General features: G+C 40.6%; 1 protein-coding gene across 1 annotated transcript in view; it reads right to left on the bottom strand.

The window, feature by feature from the left end:
• The window catches only part of FREM2 (FRAS1 related extracellular matrix 2), a 134,689-nt gene that overhangs the window by 9,510 nt on the left and 106,717 nt on the right, over nucleotides 1–18,462 (bottom strand). The window contains exons 10-16 of the mRNA XM_072134448.1: nucleotides 17,238–17,402; nucleotides 16,969–17,151; nucleotides 14,336–14,466; nucleotides 13,933–14,091; nucleotides 12,750–13,053; nucleotides 10,330–10,461; nucleotides 9,556–9,887 (exon numbers count right to left, since the gene is read on the bottom strand). Coding sequence (XP_071990549.1) covers nucleotides 9,556–9,887; nucleotides 10,330–10,461; nucleotides 12,750–13,053; nucleotides 13,933–14,091; nucleotides 14,336–14,466; nucleotides 16,969–17,151; nucleotides 17,238–17,402 — 1,406 coding nt within the window. The remainder of the gene's footprint in view (nucleotides 1–9,555; nucleotides 9,888–10,329; nucleotides 10,462–12,749; nucleotides 13,054–13,932; nucleotides 14,092–14,335; nucleotides 14,467–16,968; nucleotides 17,152–17,237; nucleotides 17,403–18,462) is intronic.

The raw sequence follows: 18,462 nt of genomic DNA, 5'->3' as shown, positions 1-18,462 counted from the left end.
GATAGTTATCTGATTGGCTTCATACACTGTAATGTTGGCAAAACAGCAAATATCATCTGTAGTGGTAAATTTTACTCAAATATAGCAGCTTTAATATTATTAGTGTAACCTTATTGAACCTGAAGGGCATGTCCTCCCAATATAAAAATAAAGTTAGAAAAACTGACTACAGCTGCCATCCTAGACCCTACATGGGTTGTCACCCAGCTTTTCCAGGCTCCAGCATAGCATGATTTATCAGTCATATAAGACATTGCATAACTTTAAGAATGGGGACAATGGTTGATTCACTTCTTTAATATGACACCAGAATTGTGTGTCTAGGTGCCACGGTTTGAGAGATAACTGTTTTAAGTGAGCTCCTTCCAGCCTGACAGCTGAAGGCAAAAGGCATAAGGAACTGCAGAAGACACATTGTAAAAATACAATGACCTTCTGCCTCTGTAACTGGAAGTTGGTGATGGATTGATACTGTACATATTTATAATACTGTAAAGGTTTATACAATTTTACCACTTATTATCTCCCCCCCCCCCCACACACACACATTCTCATCAGGGGGTGGCGCAGGAAGGAGCCAGGAGAGCAGAGAATATTTTATAGAACAGACGGAAGTTGTCATTTGAAGTTTCCTCTCTAGGACTCAGGCTGAAGAATCTAGCAAAGAGCCAGGTAAAGTTTCATATACTTTATTTCAAACACCATATAGCACAGAGATCAGGGGTGTAACTAGGCGAACTTGGGCCCCACAGCAGATTTCTGCATGGGGCCCCCCTTCCCCTGAAAAAAATCTATACATATTTGTACAATCACACACATATACGCGCTCATATATTGACACGTTTATATTACACACACACACTTAAAGTTCTAAACTCATAATTCACTTTTATATACACGTATACACTTATACGGCATACATTTATACACTCATATATACATTTATACACTAATACATACGGTATATACAGACACATAGGGGCAGATTTACTTACCCGGCCCATTCGCGATCCAGCGGCGCGTTCTCTGCACAGGATTCGGGTCCGGCTGGGATTTATGAAGGTAGTTCCTCCGCCGTCCACCAGGTGGCGCTGCTGCGCTGAAAATCATCTCTACGCGCCGGAATGCACCACCTCAGACCAGGTGAAGGTAAGCGCTTCCTAAGCGACACTTTTTCGGTTTTTAAATGCGGCGGTTTTTCCGAATACGTCGGGTTTCCGTTCGGCCACGCCCCCCGATTTCCGTCGCGCGCAAGCCGGCGCCGATGCGCCACAATCCGATCGCGTGCGCCAAAATCCCTGGGCAATTCAATCGGCGCAAATCGGAAATATTTGGGTAACACGTCGGGAAAACGTGAATCGGGCCCTTAGTAAATGACCCCACTGTTTTTACACATCCATACACAAATATAGTATATACACATCAAATGTGCACACATACACATAGTATAAACTCACTGTTTATACACATACATGCAGTATAAACACAACATTTACAACACACAACAAACAGTATATAATAATAATTCCATTATTTATATAGTGCACATTATTTATACAGCGCTGCACAAAGCATGTTAAACTGGTCCCTGTCCCCACGGGGCTCACAATCTAAACAACCTAACAGTATGTTTTTGGAATGTGGGAGGAAACCGGAGGACCCGGAGGAAACCCACGCAAACACAGAGAGAACATACAAACTCTTTGCAGATGTTGACCTGGGTGGGATTTGAACCCAGAACTCCAGTGCTGCAAGGCAGATGTGCTACTCACTCAGCCACCGTGCTGCCCATACAGCATCTACACACACTGCATATACATACAGCATATACACATACATACAGCAAATACACAAATATATATACACACACATGCACATCATATACACTCTTAAAGCATATGAATATATATGTATATGTGTGTGTATATGAATATACACACACTCTTTGGGCAGCTTTACGTTAGGCACATCAGACAGGGCCCCGTTACATTGCGCGCAACGGGGCTCCTGTTATTCTATCAATTTAAAGTCAGTCATGTCATGAAAGAAAAACAAAGTAAAAATTATTATGATATGTAAAGTGGTTCTAAAGATATTGGGGCTTATTTACAAGGGTCCACGGCTGCACTTTCATTTTCAGGTTTTGCGCAGCTGTGACAGGTATTTAACAGGGGATTGTGTCACACGCGATCAGATATTGGCGCAGCTATGCTGGCTTTCATGCAACAGAAATCGTGGGGCGATCCGGAGGATTTGGACTCAGCGCAGGATAGATAGTTTAGTGGTGTAAAATCTGGTGACAAGTTCTCTTTACAGCCTTCAATGTCTATTAATAACTCAAGGAATAACATCTAAGATGAGAGTCGTGTCCTGCTGTCTTCTCCATACACAATTATCATACAGCTGCTCCAGGCTCTCAGTAAACTTGTAGAGGCCAATGGCTGCCGGCAGTGACACGAGTGGTTCAGACTCTGTGGAGACCCGATAACTCAGCTTGGCACCAGTACCATGTGAGCTCATGGAAACTGCTATGGAGCACCACGCGTCAGTTTAGTACAAGATCTGGGTTCCCTAAAGGCTACTTATTATGAGTATTTCTTTACTCATTACTCAGTGGGGACAGCGGGAGAGCAGCACTCCGTGGTGGTTAATGTTTATTCAAACACCAGTGGTAACAAGGCACAACGTTTCGGCTAACTCCATGTAGCCATTTTCAAGCAATAAAAAAGTGATACAAGGCGGGTTTATATCCCCCGCAGGATGTGACATCATCAACCTTGCCCGAAATTATACGTAGGGGAGACCACCACTGAATGTCGGTTAAGACTACACAACCATCGATCATCCATCAATACCTCCAAGCTGGACCTATCGGTCCCACGACATTTCTCCGAAACGGGTCATAAGATATCCCAATTAAAATTTTGCATCCTTGATCACATCCCTCCTCTTCGTAGAGGGGGTGATCGACAAAAGTTGTTGAAACAACGTGAGATTGAGTGGATCCACAAACTGAACTCACTACAACCATATGGTCTAAACGTTGAATTTAATGTGAATCTTTTGAACTGAGTATGCCTTGTTTTTCCTGCCTAAATATATGCATTATACTTCTATCACTGTTGGGTTGTTCCAATTTACTATATACAAAACTAATTGATATTATCCTTGTTCTTTTAGATCACGATTTGCACTGTCTATGGAGAAATAATCACCATCAATACGCCTGTATTCTTCATCTTCTGGAGTTTTTCTATAAAATAATTTTCTTTTATATCTAGCCATGTCCAAAAAATTCTTTGTCACGCCTCACACTTATATGATAGTGTCTTGGGGATACACTCAATTGGTAGTGTCTTGTGCAGTGGCAGTACAAACAGTCCGAAGAGGGTGACGAGACTCCATCTGGGTTCCAACACAATATGCTCGACATTGAAGTGTGGAGCAGTGTCGATACCATGACCTTAGCGGTCTAGGAGATACAGTCCATCCCGATGTGGCTGACATATTTTGCCGAGACACACGTTTTTGACACTTACCTTACTGTACCCCTTGATGATATTGGCTTTGACCAGGTTTCCCAAAACAAAGATGGCCGTTCCGTAATCTCGCGAGATCCGCTGGGGCACATGACCTGTCACGCGCCGCAATTTGAGCACTAGGGTCCCGCTGTCCGGACCCCCACCGGCGATCGGGTCACTGTGTTCGCTTTGGCGCAGAATCGGGTAAGTGCCCCTCATGCGGACAAGTAAAGCCACCTTCCTATTAAGGGGACCTGCTGTATCATTGCCAGCGATAACCTCCTTGAGTGTTTGGCGCGGTTGCTTAGCAACCTTGGGACATGTGCTTACAACATATTTTTATTGGCGTGTTATGGTAGATTTCTCTCCTTTGAATATCACACATACTGTTTTATTCCACGATATGACACTGATGTATAACTAATGTATGTTATTCATAATATATCACTATGTTAATTGTTTTTATTATTGATGATGTCACATCCTGCGGGGGATATAAACCCGCCTTGTATCACTTTTTTATTGCTTGAAAATGGCTACATGGAGTTAGCCGAAACGTTGTGCCTTGTTACCACTGGTGTTTGAATAAACATTAACCACCACGGAGTGCTGCTCTCCCGCTGTCTTCATTTGGATGTTCTGGAGCCTTGAGTCGGGCTCTTGGAGCTTGCACCCACTTGGATTTTAATCCGTTTGCTTTGCTGTGCCGTCCTCACCTCCCTTCTGTGTTACTCAGTGGGGGATATATATGGGGGATATATAACAGGGCTAATATGCTACTTTTCTGCAATAAAAGCAATTCTAAGCAAACTGCCAGGCATGGCAATCATTTTCCATCTTATGCCCTGCTTATTTTTTATTTTACTTATATGTCCAGTTCTGGAGCTCACAGAACCATACGATGAGATGCTTGTCTTTAATATGACATAAAAGGCGTGTTTCTTGCTACTATAGAACACTTCTCAAATGACACTCCCCTGCAACCACTAAACTTGACTCATCTCATGTGAAAATTGGATGAGAAGAGTCATATTTGCTTAACTTTGGAGTAAATTTGTTTCATGGGTGAGTTTACACATGAAAGAGGGGTAGTAGTTGAGTGGGGTAAAACCTGGAGACGGGTTTTCTTTAAGGGTGCGTTCACACGTTGCAGTTAAAACTGCATCGCAATTAGTTTTAAAGGCGGTTTTAGGTGCAGTTTTGTCAATTTCACAGGAGAAAGACATGAACTGAATGGGTGGATTTGATTTTGAAGGAGAAAGCTGTTCCACAAATGTCATTCACTTGTTGATTTGATGTCTTTCACATGTTAAAATAAGTAATGCCACCTAAAACCAAGCCAAAACTAATTGCGATGCAGTTTTAACTGCAACGTGTGAACGTACCCTAAAGGTCTTCACACACATGACTCTAATGCAGGAGCAATCGTGCTCTAGGTGATTGATTGTCCTCCATACAGTTCCATCACGTCTATTTTTCGGTTTTTATCACTTTGATTTGAAAAATAAAGCTCTAGTCCATCTTTTATTAAAATAGATTAAACTGGTCCTTAAAGAGATTTTCTGGTCTCTCAAGACGACTACTTGGAGCTTGGGCAGGATGAAATATACCCCAGGGGGTTTGTATGGACATTTTATACTAAATATACATAGTGGTTAAACCTGGTTGCCCAGTAAAAGACATATAAGTAATCAATTCTGCCTTCTAAGCAAGTTTGTACGGTCAGGGGTGCACCAGCCATGAGGTGAGTTGAGCCACTTACCTCAGGCAGCACTTCTGCAACAAGATAGGGGACATCAGGGACATAGTTATCTCATACAAAGCAGAATATGCCACTTATAAATAATGTCTCTTCACATCTGATGCCAGCATGGGTGCTAGACACTGCATGGAGAGCCCACTCACTAAAAAAACTTTATATATTAATATCGGATGGAGTGGAGTGGGTGCTGTTCTATAGTTCGCCTCAGGCAGCAGAGAGTTTAGGTTCACCCCCTGTGTACGGTATACAGGAGGTGAGCAGTGGTTGTCACATTGCTGCTTCTGTCAGGTTTTTGGGGTAAGGTCAGAACTGCTTTTTTATAACTATTATCTGGAATTATGACTTTACAACAAATAACTATTATCTGGAATTGCAACAAATGAAACCCACATAATCTAAGGTCTAGTATGAAACCTAAGTTTTGCTTTCAGTGTTATAGGTCTTTATAACAGCGCTGTAATATGGTTGTACACATGAGGCCTATAAGAGAAATCGGTATTGTAGGAGAGTCTAAATGTTCCCTAGTTTGAGCCTTATGATTCTGCTAGAAATCTGTATGATGATGATGGTACATTTGAGGTTGGCACTGACATGGTGTAGGTCCATGGAGATGCCTCTAGTCTGCAGCAGGTAGTATATCTCTATACATCTGCACTTTGGCCCAGCTTAAAACAATACATTTGTTAAGAAAACCTCAGGATAATAGTCTAGTTCAGGAAATAACATCAATCGTCTAACGTTATCATCAGGAAGGTGAGTAAATATCTCGGCTCTGCACACACTGGGCCATTCACTGCACATTTAACACCTCTGATAACAGGTTTAACCAGACGGAAGATGGATCCTGGTGCCGGGAGGGGGTAAAGTGCGGCACTATGGAGTCTGAACAGCACGGGCCACGTCAAGTAGTTTATTTTTCTGTCTATTTTTAGTAGTGGAATATGTGATCCTTACAATACAGAGCATTGAAATGGTAAGAAGTGCTCCACACGGTATGACCACCTATAGATAATCCTTACATGAAGTCATGAAGCCTTCTCCATCCAGTCACTAAAAAGAGAGTTTTGGACAGGCACTATTATTTTTATTTTAAGTCCACTCAACAAATATGATACTAGGAATCTCCATAACCAGGGATACTGGCCGAACATTCATCCATAAAAAGAGAAAATGAAAGAAATCAAGAGGATGTCAATCTTATGATGAAGGCTTAAGGGGAGTCTACCACATCCCCCAGCATTAGGCAGTATGTTGTAGAGAAATGTAATTCTTAACCTATATTATTTCTGACCATTATGCCAATACCGAAAAATTCTGATTTATAAAACCGTATTCTCATTGGTATGCAGTTGGTGCACCCAGGATGTGTCCTAAGCACCTGGAACACTGCTATCCCTACATGGACCACTACCCTTTCCATCAGAAAATCAGGAGATTTTACTTATAAGAGCATTGGGCAACACATGAAGAAGAGGGAAGTGATTTAGTTGGGAATAGCACTGCTCCGGGGTTTGAGGACACATCCGGGTGCACCAACTGCCTCATTAGCATACAGATTAAACTGGGAATATCTTGGAAATGGCACAAAGGACAGAAATAATAAAGGTACGTTGGAAATAACAAGGAGTTTTCTCTACAACATGCTATCAGCATATTAGAACACTTGGTGGAACTGGTTGACTTTAATATCCAAGGGTAAAGACATTTTTTTCTCCTAAAAACTAGACAATATTTAGGACCAAGTTTTCCCTTTCATGTGGATTTCAACAAAAGCCAACGGCAACTAAGAACAGTCTGACACCACACAAAATATATGACTTACAACCAAAGGCACCTTGATATACATGGTCACAATTAAGTGACCCCCGAAACAAACCCTTCATCCCAAACCGAATAGAGTTAGCACTGAATAGGTTTTCTATCAGTTCCCCCCATTGTTTTTTGACTATTCGTCTTGTCTACGGTTCATTGATTGGAAACAATAAGCATAGTAAGATCTTGGGCGACACTGACTCTGATATGTTGGAAACCCAAATGAAATTTTTTAGTCAACACCAGTAGAAGATCCAGTAGAACATTAGTCCCTTATCTAAAGATAATTTTTTCTGAATACAAGCTTGTGTGGTTCTGTTTAAGACCATATGACTGATGCCAATGCTTTCTTCTATATCCATGAAACCAAATTTAATCTGCAGGAGCCTTTCCGGACTATAATAAGTGCCCTTTATAGGGTGCGATGTGACATTTGGAAAAGTCAAGCGGCAGATCTAAATGTGGCCTAAAATTGGCCCCCCTCTGTGATTCGATTCATACCTTAAAATGGACTTTACATTAACGTATTTCTGCCAAACTGAGTTGTGCGACTAAAGACACATGAGGAAAGCATCAGGGGGTCTTTGATGTCTGACATAACTGAGGGACTAAAAGAGCAACTGCTAACCCGGAGAGCTTGTCATAAGCCATGTAGTTGGTAGGTATCATTTCCATTTTGAACATAGCATGGAATTGTTGTCCCAGCAACTATAAATTCCAGAAAGAGGGAACAATGCCAAGACGGATTGGTCAGTACATGGCACCTATCTACCACCTGCCAATATTATTCTCAACTCCAATCCTTGGGATGATGCACACATTGATGCCATTTTAATGTAATTTTTACCAGTCAGTAGTCTTTGCCATTGCCTTGTTGGGTGTCCTATATCTGCCCCCGGACCACCGCCACTGTGTTTACCTCTCCGCGTTCCCACGCTCCAGCGCGCTCGTCCCCGCCACCTAGGGCACGCACGCTGGCTTCCAGTGATTTAAATGCCCAGCGCGCCCCTAATTGCCAATTCTGATAAACTCTCAGCCCCTTTCTATCTTCTCTGACGGATCTTTGTGCCTTGTTGCCATTTAGAAAGCTTTTTCCTAAGTCCCCTGCATTTATAGTGATTTCCCGTTTTGACCTCGATTCCATTCCTGACTCCGATCCTGTGCTGCCTGTCTCGACCTCCTGCCTGTCCCCGACCACGAGTTTGCCTTACGATTCTGTACTTTGCCTTGGCTGCCATCGTGGACAAAGTACCATGCCGTAGCAAATACAACCCACTTTACGGCAGGCTCTGGTGAATACCGGGTACCACATAGATTCCAGTCCCAGTTGTGGGGTCCACTGCCACTGACCCTAAGGCTACATTCACACGAACGTATGGGGGACGTATATACGGGAAAAAGATAGGACCTGTCCTATCTTTTCCCGTAATACGGGGCCGTGCGCCATAGGTTGCTATGGAGAGGGGCGGGGGTGAGCTGCGCTCACCTCCTCCTCCTCTCCCCGTACACCGCCGTTGCCAGCTACGGTACGGTATGGGCGGGCAACGGCAGTGTGAATATAGCCTTACATGTAGTACTGTAGACAAATCCAGACTGAATAAGCTAATTGGGAGGGAAAGTTCAATGGTTGGGCAGAAATTTTTATGTTTTAATTTTACATGTTTAGAGCGTTATTTTGTATGTATTGTATATTTAGAGCTGTATACAGTAATCAAATTTCCCCTTGGGGATAAATAAAGTATTATTATCATTCATAGTGATATCACTGTACTTAGATAATACTCACAGTGAAGTCATAAAACCAAAACAATACACATTATGAGGATAATGCACGTAGTGATGTCATTGTACATGAATAGCGCACATTGTGATGTCACTGTTCTTGAATAATGAACACAGTAGAACCTGGGATGAACTGGGCACCACAAGTCCTCCAAAACGGTTCCAGTTCCGACCTGTAAGCTTATACAGAGGACAGAGCGGACCTGGTTACAAGGCAGTTATTGGCTTTCAGCCTCCTGTTGTGTGGATTATAGGGGTCTTGGCAGTGAGATCATATATTTATCCTCTATAGTTTGGATTTTGTATAAATATAATAAATGATACAAAGCCTTTAATGCCAAAATAAGTAAAGCAAATATATGTGATTTCTCAGTACAGGTATAATGGAATGATGTTATAGGGATTACACAAAAAGTATTGCTGAAAAGAAAAGATAATGCACACAGCAAGGAAATTATTGGCAAGGTTATTTTGTGAAGGTGCAGAGTGCTCCAGGAGTGTTTGGGGGGTCCATAAGGTGTGCTGGGCACCGTATTTTATGGTATGGCTTCTGTAACACCTACTTGTGTTTCCACTCTACTTCTTATATGGATCCAAATCCATAATATGAAAGACTTTACCTTGGCTGACTGTTTTATATCTTGACAAATAGAGGTTGTAATAATGTGTAGGACTTACCTGGCCATCTGTGCCAATGGTGCCCCCGCATTCAGTAAGGAGCTCCGACATGTCATAGTAGCTGGTAAAGTCCCACAAACAAGCTTCAAGGTTCAGATTCCGGTAGAAGCGCAAAGCGTTGGAGCCTCTGAGCTGTGTGCTGTATTGGTAGGGAGAGGTCTCTCCTATGACATTAGGATTTTTAGTGGCATCAGTCAAGAACCCGTAACGAGTTCTCACTTCATTATAATCCAGAAGGTTAGAACATTTGTGGTTTCCTGCCCGGGTACCATCAGGGCTCAGCGTCAGCTCAAAGTTGGAAAGTTCCCTAGTGGATATCACTGGAAGCATGCCTAAAATTAAAAAGGTATGTTATGTATAATTTAATGTAATAAATACACGGCTTAATAAATACATAATTGGTTAAAATCAGTTACAAAAATGTACACTGGAGAAATCCCCTATTAGGTCCCTACTGCTTTATATGCCTTGTCCCTCTCCACACAGGAAATGTAACTCAACCAACCAGTGGCTGAGGGAGTTCTTACTACAACCTGATTGGTTTAACAGTAATTTCCTGTGTGACAAGCGGGAACAGGAAGTAGTCCCAGTAAGCAGCAGGGAACCTTGGACCAAGTGGAACGGCAGAAACAGGGAATCATAGCGGTGAGTAATGCTTCTTTTATATCATTTAATCAAATCCGTCATTTTTTGTAAAAAAAAAATATATATATTTCCAGAATATACTTATTTGTTTATGGAATTTTTTAAATATACTTTTATGTATTAACTCACCATCAATATGAGGCATGGTTATAGTAACTTTAATAAGGTTTGGATGGTCACTATCATCAGATCCGGTATATCTCATTTTAGCAGAAAACGGTTCAGCTCCCACGACGCCCGGTATTCTAGGCTGACAAAGACCTAAAATAAGAAATACATATGATAATGCATTGTACTCACTGTAATCAAACAACATAGGCATATTCAATGTTACATTTGGAAAGCAGAGTTCTTAGGGAAGTACTGGAAACATGAGAAATTATTGTAATGACTCATTTTGCAGAAAATTATTTGGGGATGGCTGTAGTTGCTCTTTCCTTTAACAATGTGCTGTTCTCTGCTGTAGATGATCTTCCCCCTACATTGTGCTGTGATCTGCTGTAGATGATCTTCTCCCTACACTGATCTGTGCTCTGCTGTAGATGATCTCCTCCCTACACTGTGCTGTGATCTGCTGTAGATGATCTTCTCCCTACACTGATCTGTGCTCTGCTGTAGATAATCTCCTCCCTACACTGATCTGTGCTCTGGTGTAGATGATCTCCTCCCTACACTGTGCTGTGAATGATCACCCCTTTCCTGTGCTGTCACTCTACTGTATTCTGTTATAGAATATAGTTTAACTGCAATGGCTTAAGGATAGAGAGTGGAAACCAATTTGGACATGCACATTGGTTCCACCTTAATGGATCAAAATGGTATAGCAGGATTTATGCAGCTTATCCTTCAAAGTGCTTCTTGGATGGACTTGGCCAAATTAGAAAAGTCACAAAACCAACCAACTAGCTATGATATTATAAAGCTTTTAACAATTAATGTAAACATAAATACCTACTAACAAAAGATTTGTGGACAAATAAATGCTCCCAAAAAGTAAAAAAAATAATCATAAATCATTCTTAAGATAAATATTAAAATAACATGAAATCCAGTAAACAAAATACACAAAAACCAAACTTGAGTGTCCCCGAACCAGAGAGGACACAATCCCAACTCATGCTTTGCACTTTGCAAAGATAAGGGGCGTGCATAAATTATGTTCCGTCGGAGACAGAAGGTGTTTGGGTAGCCGAACGGTGAGCGCCTGTGGCTCATTTGCATAAACTTTATAGAAGGCAGCCCAGAGCATGCAAGCAGCAGGTAATGATCATACGCTTGTGGTGGTGGTAGATGTCCTTTAACTAAACAGATTGCACAGTTATATGCTGTCTACTTTATTGATACATATATATGACCCTTTATAACTCAGGTTAGGTCTTTCTGTATTTTGCTGGATTTTATGTCACTTTTATATTTATCTAATGAAGCCTGCTGATTCTGTAATATTTTTTGATCCACAAGGCTTTTGTAATACTTAGTCATATTAGAATCCTGTGTATGTAAATGTATACAAGCTAGAGGAGAAAAAATTTAAATTTAAAATTAAAATTTGTAAATTATTTTTTTTTATGAAACACATACAATGTGAAAAAAATATAATCACAAAACTGTCCATAGTCTTTAAACCTGAACAATTATCTGAACTGGCTGATGATAGATCTTCGTCACCTGGAAAGAGGTTTTTATCCGCGTAGTCGCTAGCCCTTGACTACACAAAGGATCTTTTTGTGAACATTCCAGTCAAAGGTCATTCATCCTGCTCTTTGTGTCATTAAACACGAGTGGCCACTTCCAACACCTGTAATGGCTGGTATAGAGTGAAATGTCTATGGCTTGGTTTGCACAGTGATCATTCATCAGACAACCCATCAACCCAATTCTGTAGCACAGATGAACTAGGGCTTGGCCACCACTTTATCATCAGTATCTCAAGTGCTTATATAGGAAAACTTTCTTCACACTGAGAGTTTTTGCTAAGCTTAAAGGGGTTGGCCACTTTACTTGATGTGTTTTTGTAATGTGTGTGTTCCTTTTGGGTGCAGGATATTAGTTAATTTACCAATATACATCTATTTTACTTCTCCTCTGCTTTCTTGATATGTAAAGTGAAGCCTCCTGTCTTTCACCCCATCAGCCAAATATTCCTGTCCATAAAATGGCCATAGATGGAGGGTCATGTGATCTCTCACTGTCCATGAACAATCGCCCGTTAGAGATCACATGACCCTCCATCTAAGGTGAGAAATGTCTGTCTGATGAATTAAAAGACAGGAGGCTTCACTTTACATAGCACAAAACTGGTGCAGAACTATTACTAGATTTATATTGGTAAATTGCCTAATATCCGCCCCCGCATACTTACTCACAAATTCCAAAAACATGATCCAATCTAAATATGTGTGGCTATGGTATGTATGGTAAGTCCACAAGAACGATGGCCATGCAAGTTCCCAAATCACTACCTCCACAAAGGTAGGTTATAAAAAATGAAAAATTGCAATAGAGGAATACCGTTTCGGTAAAGAAACAACTCTAGTTGAAATGCTCACCTTCTTCTGTGCTTATGGTTATAATAGGACTCATAAGTTCCAGACCTTCTTGCCCATCGGAGTTTACGGCACGAGCCGCACACTGCACCCGTGATCCAGCTTGGAAGTATATGGAATCCAATGTTATCATTTTTGAAGACGTAAAGAATGTGTCAAAGTCCACCTCCCTCATAGGACTGGTGACTCCATCCTGGCCCTTGGGGGCACTGACCAGCCAGCGGTAACGGGTTAACGTGTCGTTGATATGTTCACTGGTGCATATTGATCCGGTTTTATCATAATCTGAATATTTAGGATTGCAGGCCTGGATAGATGGAACATTATGGGAAATATATTGAATTACAAGTCAATAAAAGCACAAAGTATGAAGTCTGTAGAAAGGAGCTCCCATTATGAATGATGTCCTACATGTCTATATGGATCAGGTCTATTGCATTGAATATCTCTGAATACATTTACAGATGGCTGCATGGAACAGGAAAGCTCCTGAATATAGTGGCAATATGTATGCATAACCATCTTGCCATTCAACACCTTTCCACAACCCTATTAGAATAATTGCCCCCTCTTTTCATGTCTAGCAATGGCCCTTTCCTTAAATGAGCAGCAATCGTCAATGGAGATGCTTGTAACCACTGCATTCATCAGCTCCCTCTTCCCTGCAGCTCCCTCCTCCTGCTTCTCCACGGTGCCTTTAGCTGTCAGTCTGAAGGGGGGCAGAATTCAAATAGCTATATCTTTTAAACAGGATTTTCTTGATGCTTCAGACACAGAGATATCCGCTATTGAATTTAGTTAGGAGTGGGAGCTGCAAATGAGAATTATACTCCTGTCTGCAACTTTAACAGTGGATATCTCTGATTCTGTGGCACCTAGAAACACAATCTACATATTGTGTAATATATAAGGGGGGGGTCATCCTCTTTAAAACAACACCAGAACTATGTTTCTAGGTGCCATAATTCTGATAATATAGGCGTTGTAACTAGGGCTTATTTTAGGAATAGGGCTTATATTTCAGCCCTTCTGCAAAATCAAACTAGGGCTTATTTTTGGAGAAACACAGTAGCTGTTATCACATACAGTGGAGGTTATGACTCAATATTACTAGAATACCACGTAAAGTACAGAAGAAGTAAAATGTCTGCAGAGACAAGCTATTCCTGTCATGTAAAAAACTCACCGTGATGCAAGCAACTGGATAACCAGCAATGGGGCTGGGGTTCTCCTTAACTCTTGAGGTGTCATCATAGACAAAAAGTGAGACGACTTGTGGAACCGATGGGAATGTCACATCTGCCATGCTGTTCATTTCTTCGATGTACACAATGGCTTTGGCCATCTACAAATTGGAAAATCTTGTTATAACTTTATGGCTATGGAAACAGAGATTTCTTAATCACAACACATGTCTTGTCTATGTATCTGGAGGACTGGGAACTATTAAAGGGAACCTATCAGCGGAAAATGGCCTAATAAACCACTACCAGTTGTAAAGTATACAATACAGACAACGCTAGCTCCAAAAGTATCAAAGTATCGGCACAGATAATGTCATCCAAAGTCTCAAACATGTTCTGTGTTACCTGGATTTCCGCAACCATGTTCTCATCGGGTTTCAGGTGCACAGTAAAAGCTTCTCTCATCTCCCTGACTCCATCATACAGGACTTCGATCTCCACAATGTGTTGTGTTTCCCCTTCCTTAAATTCAATCTCTGAAAAGTGACAAAAATAACTTGCTAATTGGAAACTGCTTATATTACGGATATTACTATTAGGTAGTTTTTAGTGATGTCTAATGTTGTTGTTACCCTATATAACCCTGGCGAAAATATAATCCCTTTAACCTCTGGTGTAAGAGACCCCTAAGGATTTCGAGATCCAACATGGTTCTGCTGGAGCAGGTTTAGATAAACCATAGGCAAGCAAGTGACCTTAGCTGACAGCTCAGCATCATAGGAAATAGTTAAAGCCGAGTAATGATCCCAGACCTGCATCAGTATAATTACAAGTAAATATTGGGATATCCTACAGAGAAATCCCTTCCTTTGAGGAGTGATTTCCCAAGGTCAACAGACTATGTTTAGACAAGCTCCTACAACAATGGAGGATTAGTTAGAGAGTCAGGTCAGGCTGGGCTATGGTTTTCTATCTGGCAATTTATTAACTATCAGCAGAATACAGAGATATATGTTCAAACATATGCGTTTTCTGCTTTTACATACCGTATATATGAATATAGTGCTGTTTACAAATCTTAAAGGGAGACACAACAGGCCCGATATATTATCCCTCTCCTTCCACTTTTGTTGGATTGTTTTGCTTTATGACTTTTTTGCGCCAATGCACATTATTTATTGACTGTTTTGCACATTTTTGTAAACATTTACCATTGTTACTACTATAAACACACAATTCTCCCCTTTAAAATTACACCAGAACTGTGTTTCTAGGTGCCACGGTTCAGAGGATACAGACGTTTGAACTATGCCTGCTTTCTTCTAAAATTTTGCAACAAATTAAAAGCAGTCTTAAATTAAAAAAACTATTAAGTACCGAAAAATCGTATGGGTTGCATCTTCAATGTCATTTTAATAATAACAACAGAGTTACTGTCGGAAAGACCAAGGTTTTATTCAGTGTGACTGCAACATCAGTATATCTTCAAATTAAAAATGTTGTTTGTTTAACCTTCTTATTTAACAGAAGTCGGGCCCTACTTTCTGATTTATAAGTCCTCTTGGATTTTCGTTTTTAAGTTATATATAATTTTTAAGCTGTCTAGAATATTTTAATATGATACGGCGAAAGTCTTCTGAACAGAAACTAATTTCATTTCATATATAGTATGATCTAAATTGTGCTATTGTATTTATTTTATTTTTCTATATTAAAATAGTACATTTTTACTCATATCTTCTGTTTTTTTCTATTAATTTGTAACCCATTCTCTATAGTGCCCACAATACTTGTATTTGATTTCTAATTCTACCCTTAACCCTTCTGTGTTAAGCATATGGGGTAGCACATGAGACTGGTGGGTTATAACTGAGAAGTTCCGCTAACTTTTTGCTACAAATTAAAAAGAAAATTGGCCACTTTTTTAGCACCAACTTTGTGGGTGATTTTGCAACTGTTTAAAAGTTCTGTTGTTCTCCATATCTGGAGCAAGACACATTGGGGACACATTTACTTACCCCGTCCCCAGAGTTCACCTAAAGTGCATTGTCCGACTCCAATGCACTGGGCCGCAATTCACTAAGATCGTGCGCCCGATTTCATGAATATGTCGGTTCCCTGATCAGGTCCGACAGAGTTCACCATCTTTTTAGTGGTGCATGTTAGGTCAAAGGCTTGCGACACAATTTGAAAGTTAAATACGGCACTCACTCTGAATCAGTCGGTTCGGCCAACGGCACAGCCCCCAATTTGTGTCACATGAAAGTCAGCGCAGCTGCGCCAAAAAAAGGATTGCGTGCGATACAATCGTGATGCACCCGCTACTTAAATACCTGTGCATGGCTTTTTCCGTTTGGAAAAAGGGCACAGTCCAAAAAGTGTGTGGCAAAGTGGCGCAAAGCCTAAGTAAATGTTCCCTATATACTCTTTTCCACTGTTGCTATCTACCAACCAGCGGTAACTTCTGTGCCTGAGGTTACAATGTATGGTCTATACTATATAGTACGAGTCTTCTCATATGGGAAAGTGATACCTTATGGGCCTCCAAAATCTCTTGGGCCCAGTTACCACCGCACCTTCTGCACCCCTTTTTACGCCCCTGCCCCAAGCTATGTGAGATGTCACTTCTCTCCAGATTTTCTCAACTAATATATCACAATAATATTCAGGACCCGATTATGACTATTGGCTTACAAACTGCTTACATGGTGATTTAATTATTAATTTTTGGTTGCACGTACAAAATATTTTATGATGAAAAATGTATAAAAAATTTATTTTGGAGAGAATTGGATTCAGATATAAATATTAATAATTGTATCAAACATAAAGAATGCCATTAAGGATTATATAGTTAACTCTTGTAGGGTTAGCTTATAGCAGGATCTATATGTATAGGCGCAGTGCCCTAGCCCAGTGCATTCCTGGAGCCTTGTACATTGCTCATTGCAGTCAATATGTTCGTCATAGACAAATACCAGCGTGTTGCTATGTGGGCGAGGTATTGATCAGAAGTATATAAACTACGAGTTGTGTACCTTCTGACACAGGGTTATAATCCTCCCCAGAGGTAGCAGAGCCGTCCTTTGTATGCACACGCACAATGGAGACCTTTGATGTGTCTCCCTGACGAACAACTGGAATTTTTACTACCACGATCTGTCCGGGTTCTTTAGGTTCGCTCACGCTAAACTTGGTGTCGCCAAACTTTATTATTGCCTCTGAAAAATAAAAAGTTTACAAGTCAATTTTATAAGGTATTAACTGGAAGCTTTTACGTTAATGGAGGGTTTTATGGGTTACTTACTGTCCGCATCATCCTTAATCTTTATTAAGGTCTCGTTGAGTTCTCCAATGGAGGCTCCAAAGGGAGAGTCACTTTTGGGAGTTCCTAGGACAAGTCGCAGCTCCTCTTCTTCTTCATGGATGGTATCATCCATCAGGGTCACGGTACAAGGACGCTCTGTCTCACCTTTAAATACAATATGCAGATTTGTCTATATAAATGGGATGTGAAAAAGTTCTTCTATAGTTACATTGTGAAGTCTTTGAGAAGTTCTTGAATAGGAAATTAGAGTGTAATGGTCTTAAGTTAGGACCAATATCAGGTTTGATAGGGGCTCACATTGAATACCATGCATCATTGCCACTTGCAATGGAGAATTCTGTATCCAAGCTAAGAAAATCCATCCATGCAAGTCAATAGGTGGAAGTGAGAATAACGATATGCAAAGTTTACATAAACTGGAGCAGAATTTCTGAGAAATCCTAACAGGACTCCTATGAGAGACAGGGTCCTGATTACTCTGCCCACACACATTGATTGACATTTCTCTTTGTATGTTCAGTGTGTATACATAAAGGTTGTCAATCATCCTTTAACATACGGGATAAGCAGGACTCTTACGTCTCTCTCCAAGGAGTTCTGTAAAGATTTACCGTACCCCTCTCTTTTTTATCATATGATGCTCTCGGGCAAGGTGCTCATAAAACTAGAGAAGTATGGTCAACCCCCCCACCCCAAGCACTGTCATTTTTCAGAAATGGCTACAGTATAAAAATGGATAAAACCATCCAATGGATTCTTAAGTGTGAAATTATCAGAAAAGTAAATTAATCCACAACAAGCTATATAGGAGAAAGAGAGGAAAAAATATCGGGGAATATGGTTTAGATAATCAAACAATAGAGGTCATATACTTGTACTATATATATATAATACTTTTATTCAGAACAAATGGCAACACGTTACAAAACTGTATTGGTATGTTTCGGGACACCATCCATAACCCAACCCTGGAATTCTGCAGCAGCGTTAAAGGGGTTTGCCCATGAAAGAAAATTCTCACATTTCAATCCCCTAGTAATGTTTACACAATAAAGATAATTTCTAACCCCTTACTTTACAGTGTTACTCAGTTTTATTGCTGTTTTAACTCCTATCACTCTGTGATGGTCAGTGTATAATTCCAAGCAGACACATTATGATCCCTTTAGTGCTGTGAGATGTTGTGTGCTGACAATGTGGTTAG

This window comes from Engystomops pustulosus, chromosome 2 (assembly GCF_040894005.1).
Source record: "Engystomops pustulosus chromosome 2, aEngPut4.maternal, whole genome shotgun sequence".
NCBI classification, from domain to species: Eukaryota; Metazoa; Chordata; class Amphibia; order Anura; family Leptodactylidae; genus Engystomops; species Engystomops pustulosus.
The sequence above is the reverse complement of the archived record's forward strand: the minus strand, read 5'-3'. Positions and strand labels throughout refer to the sequence as shown.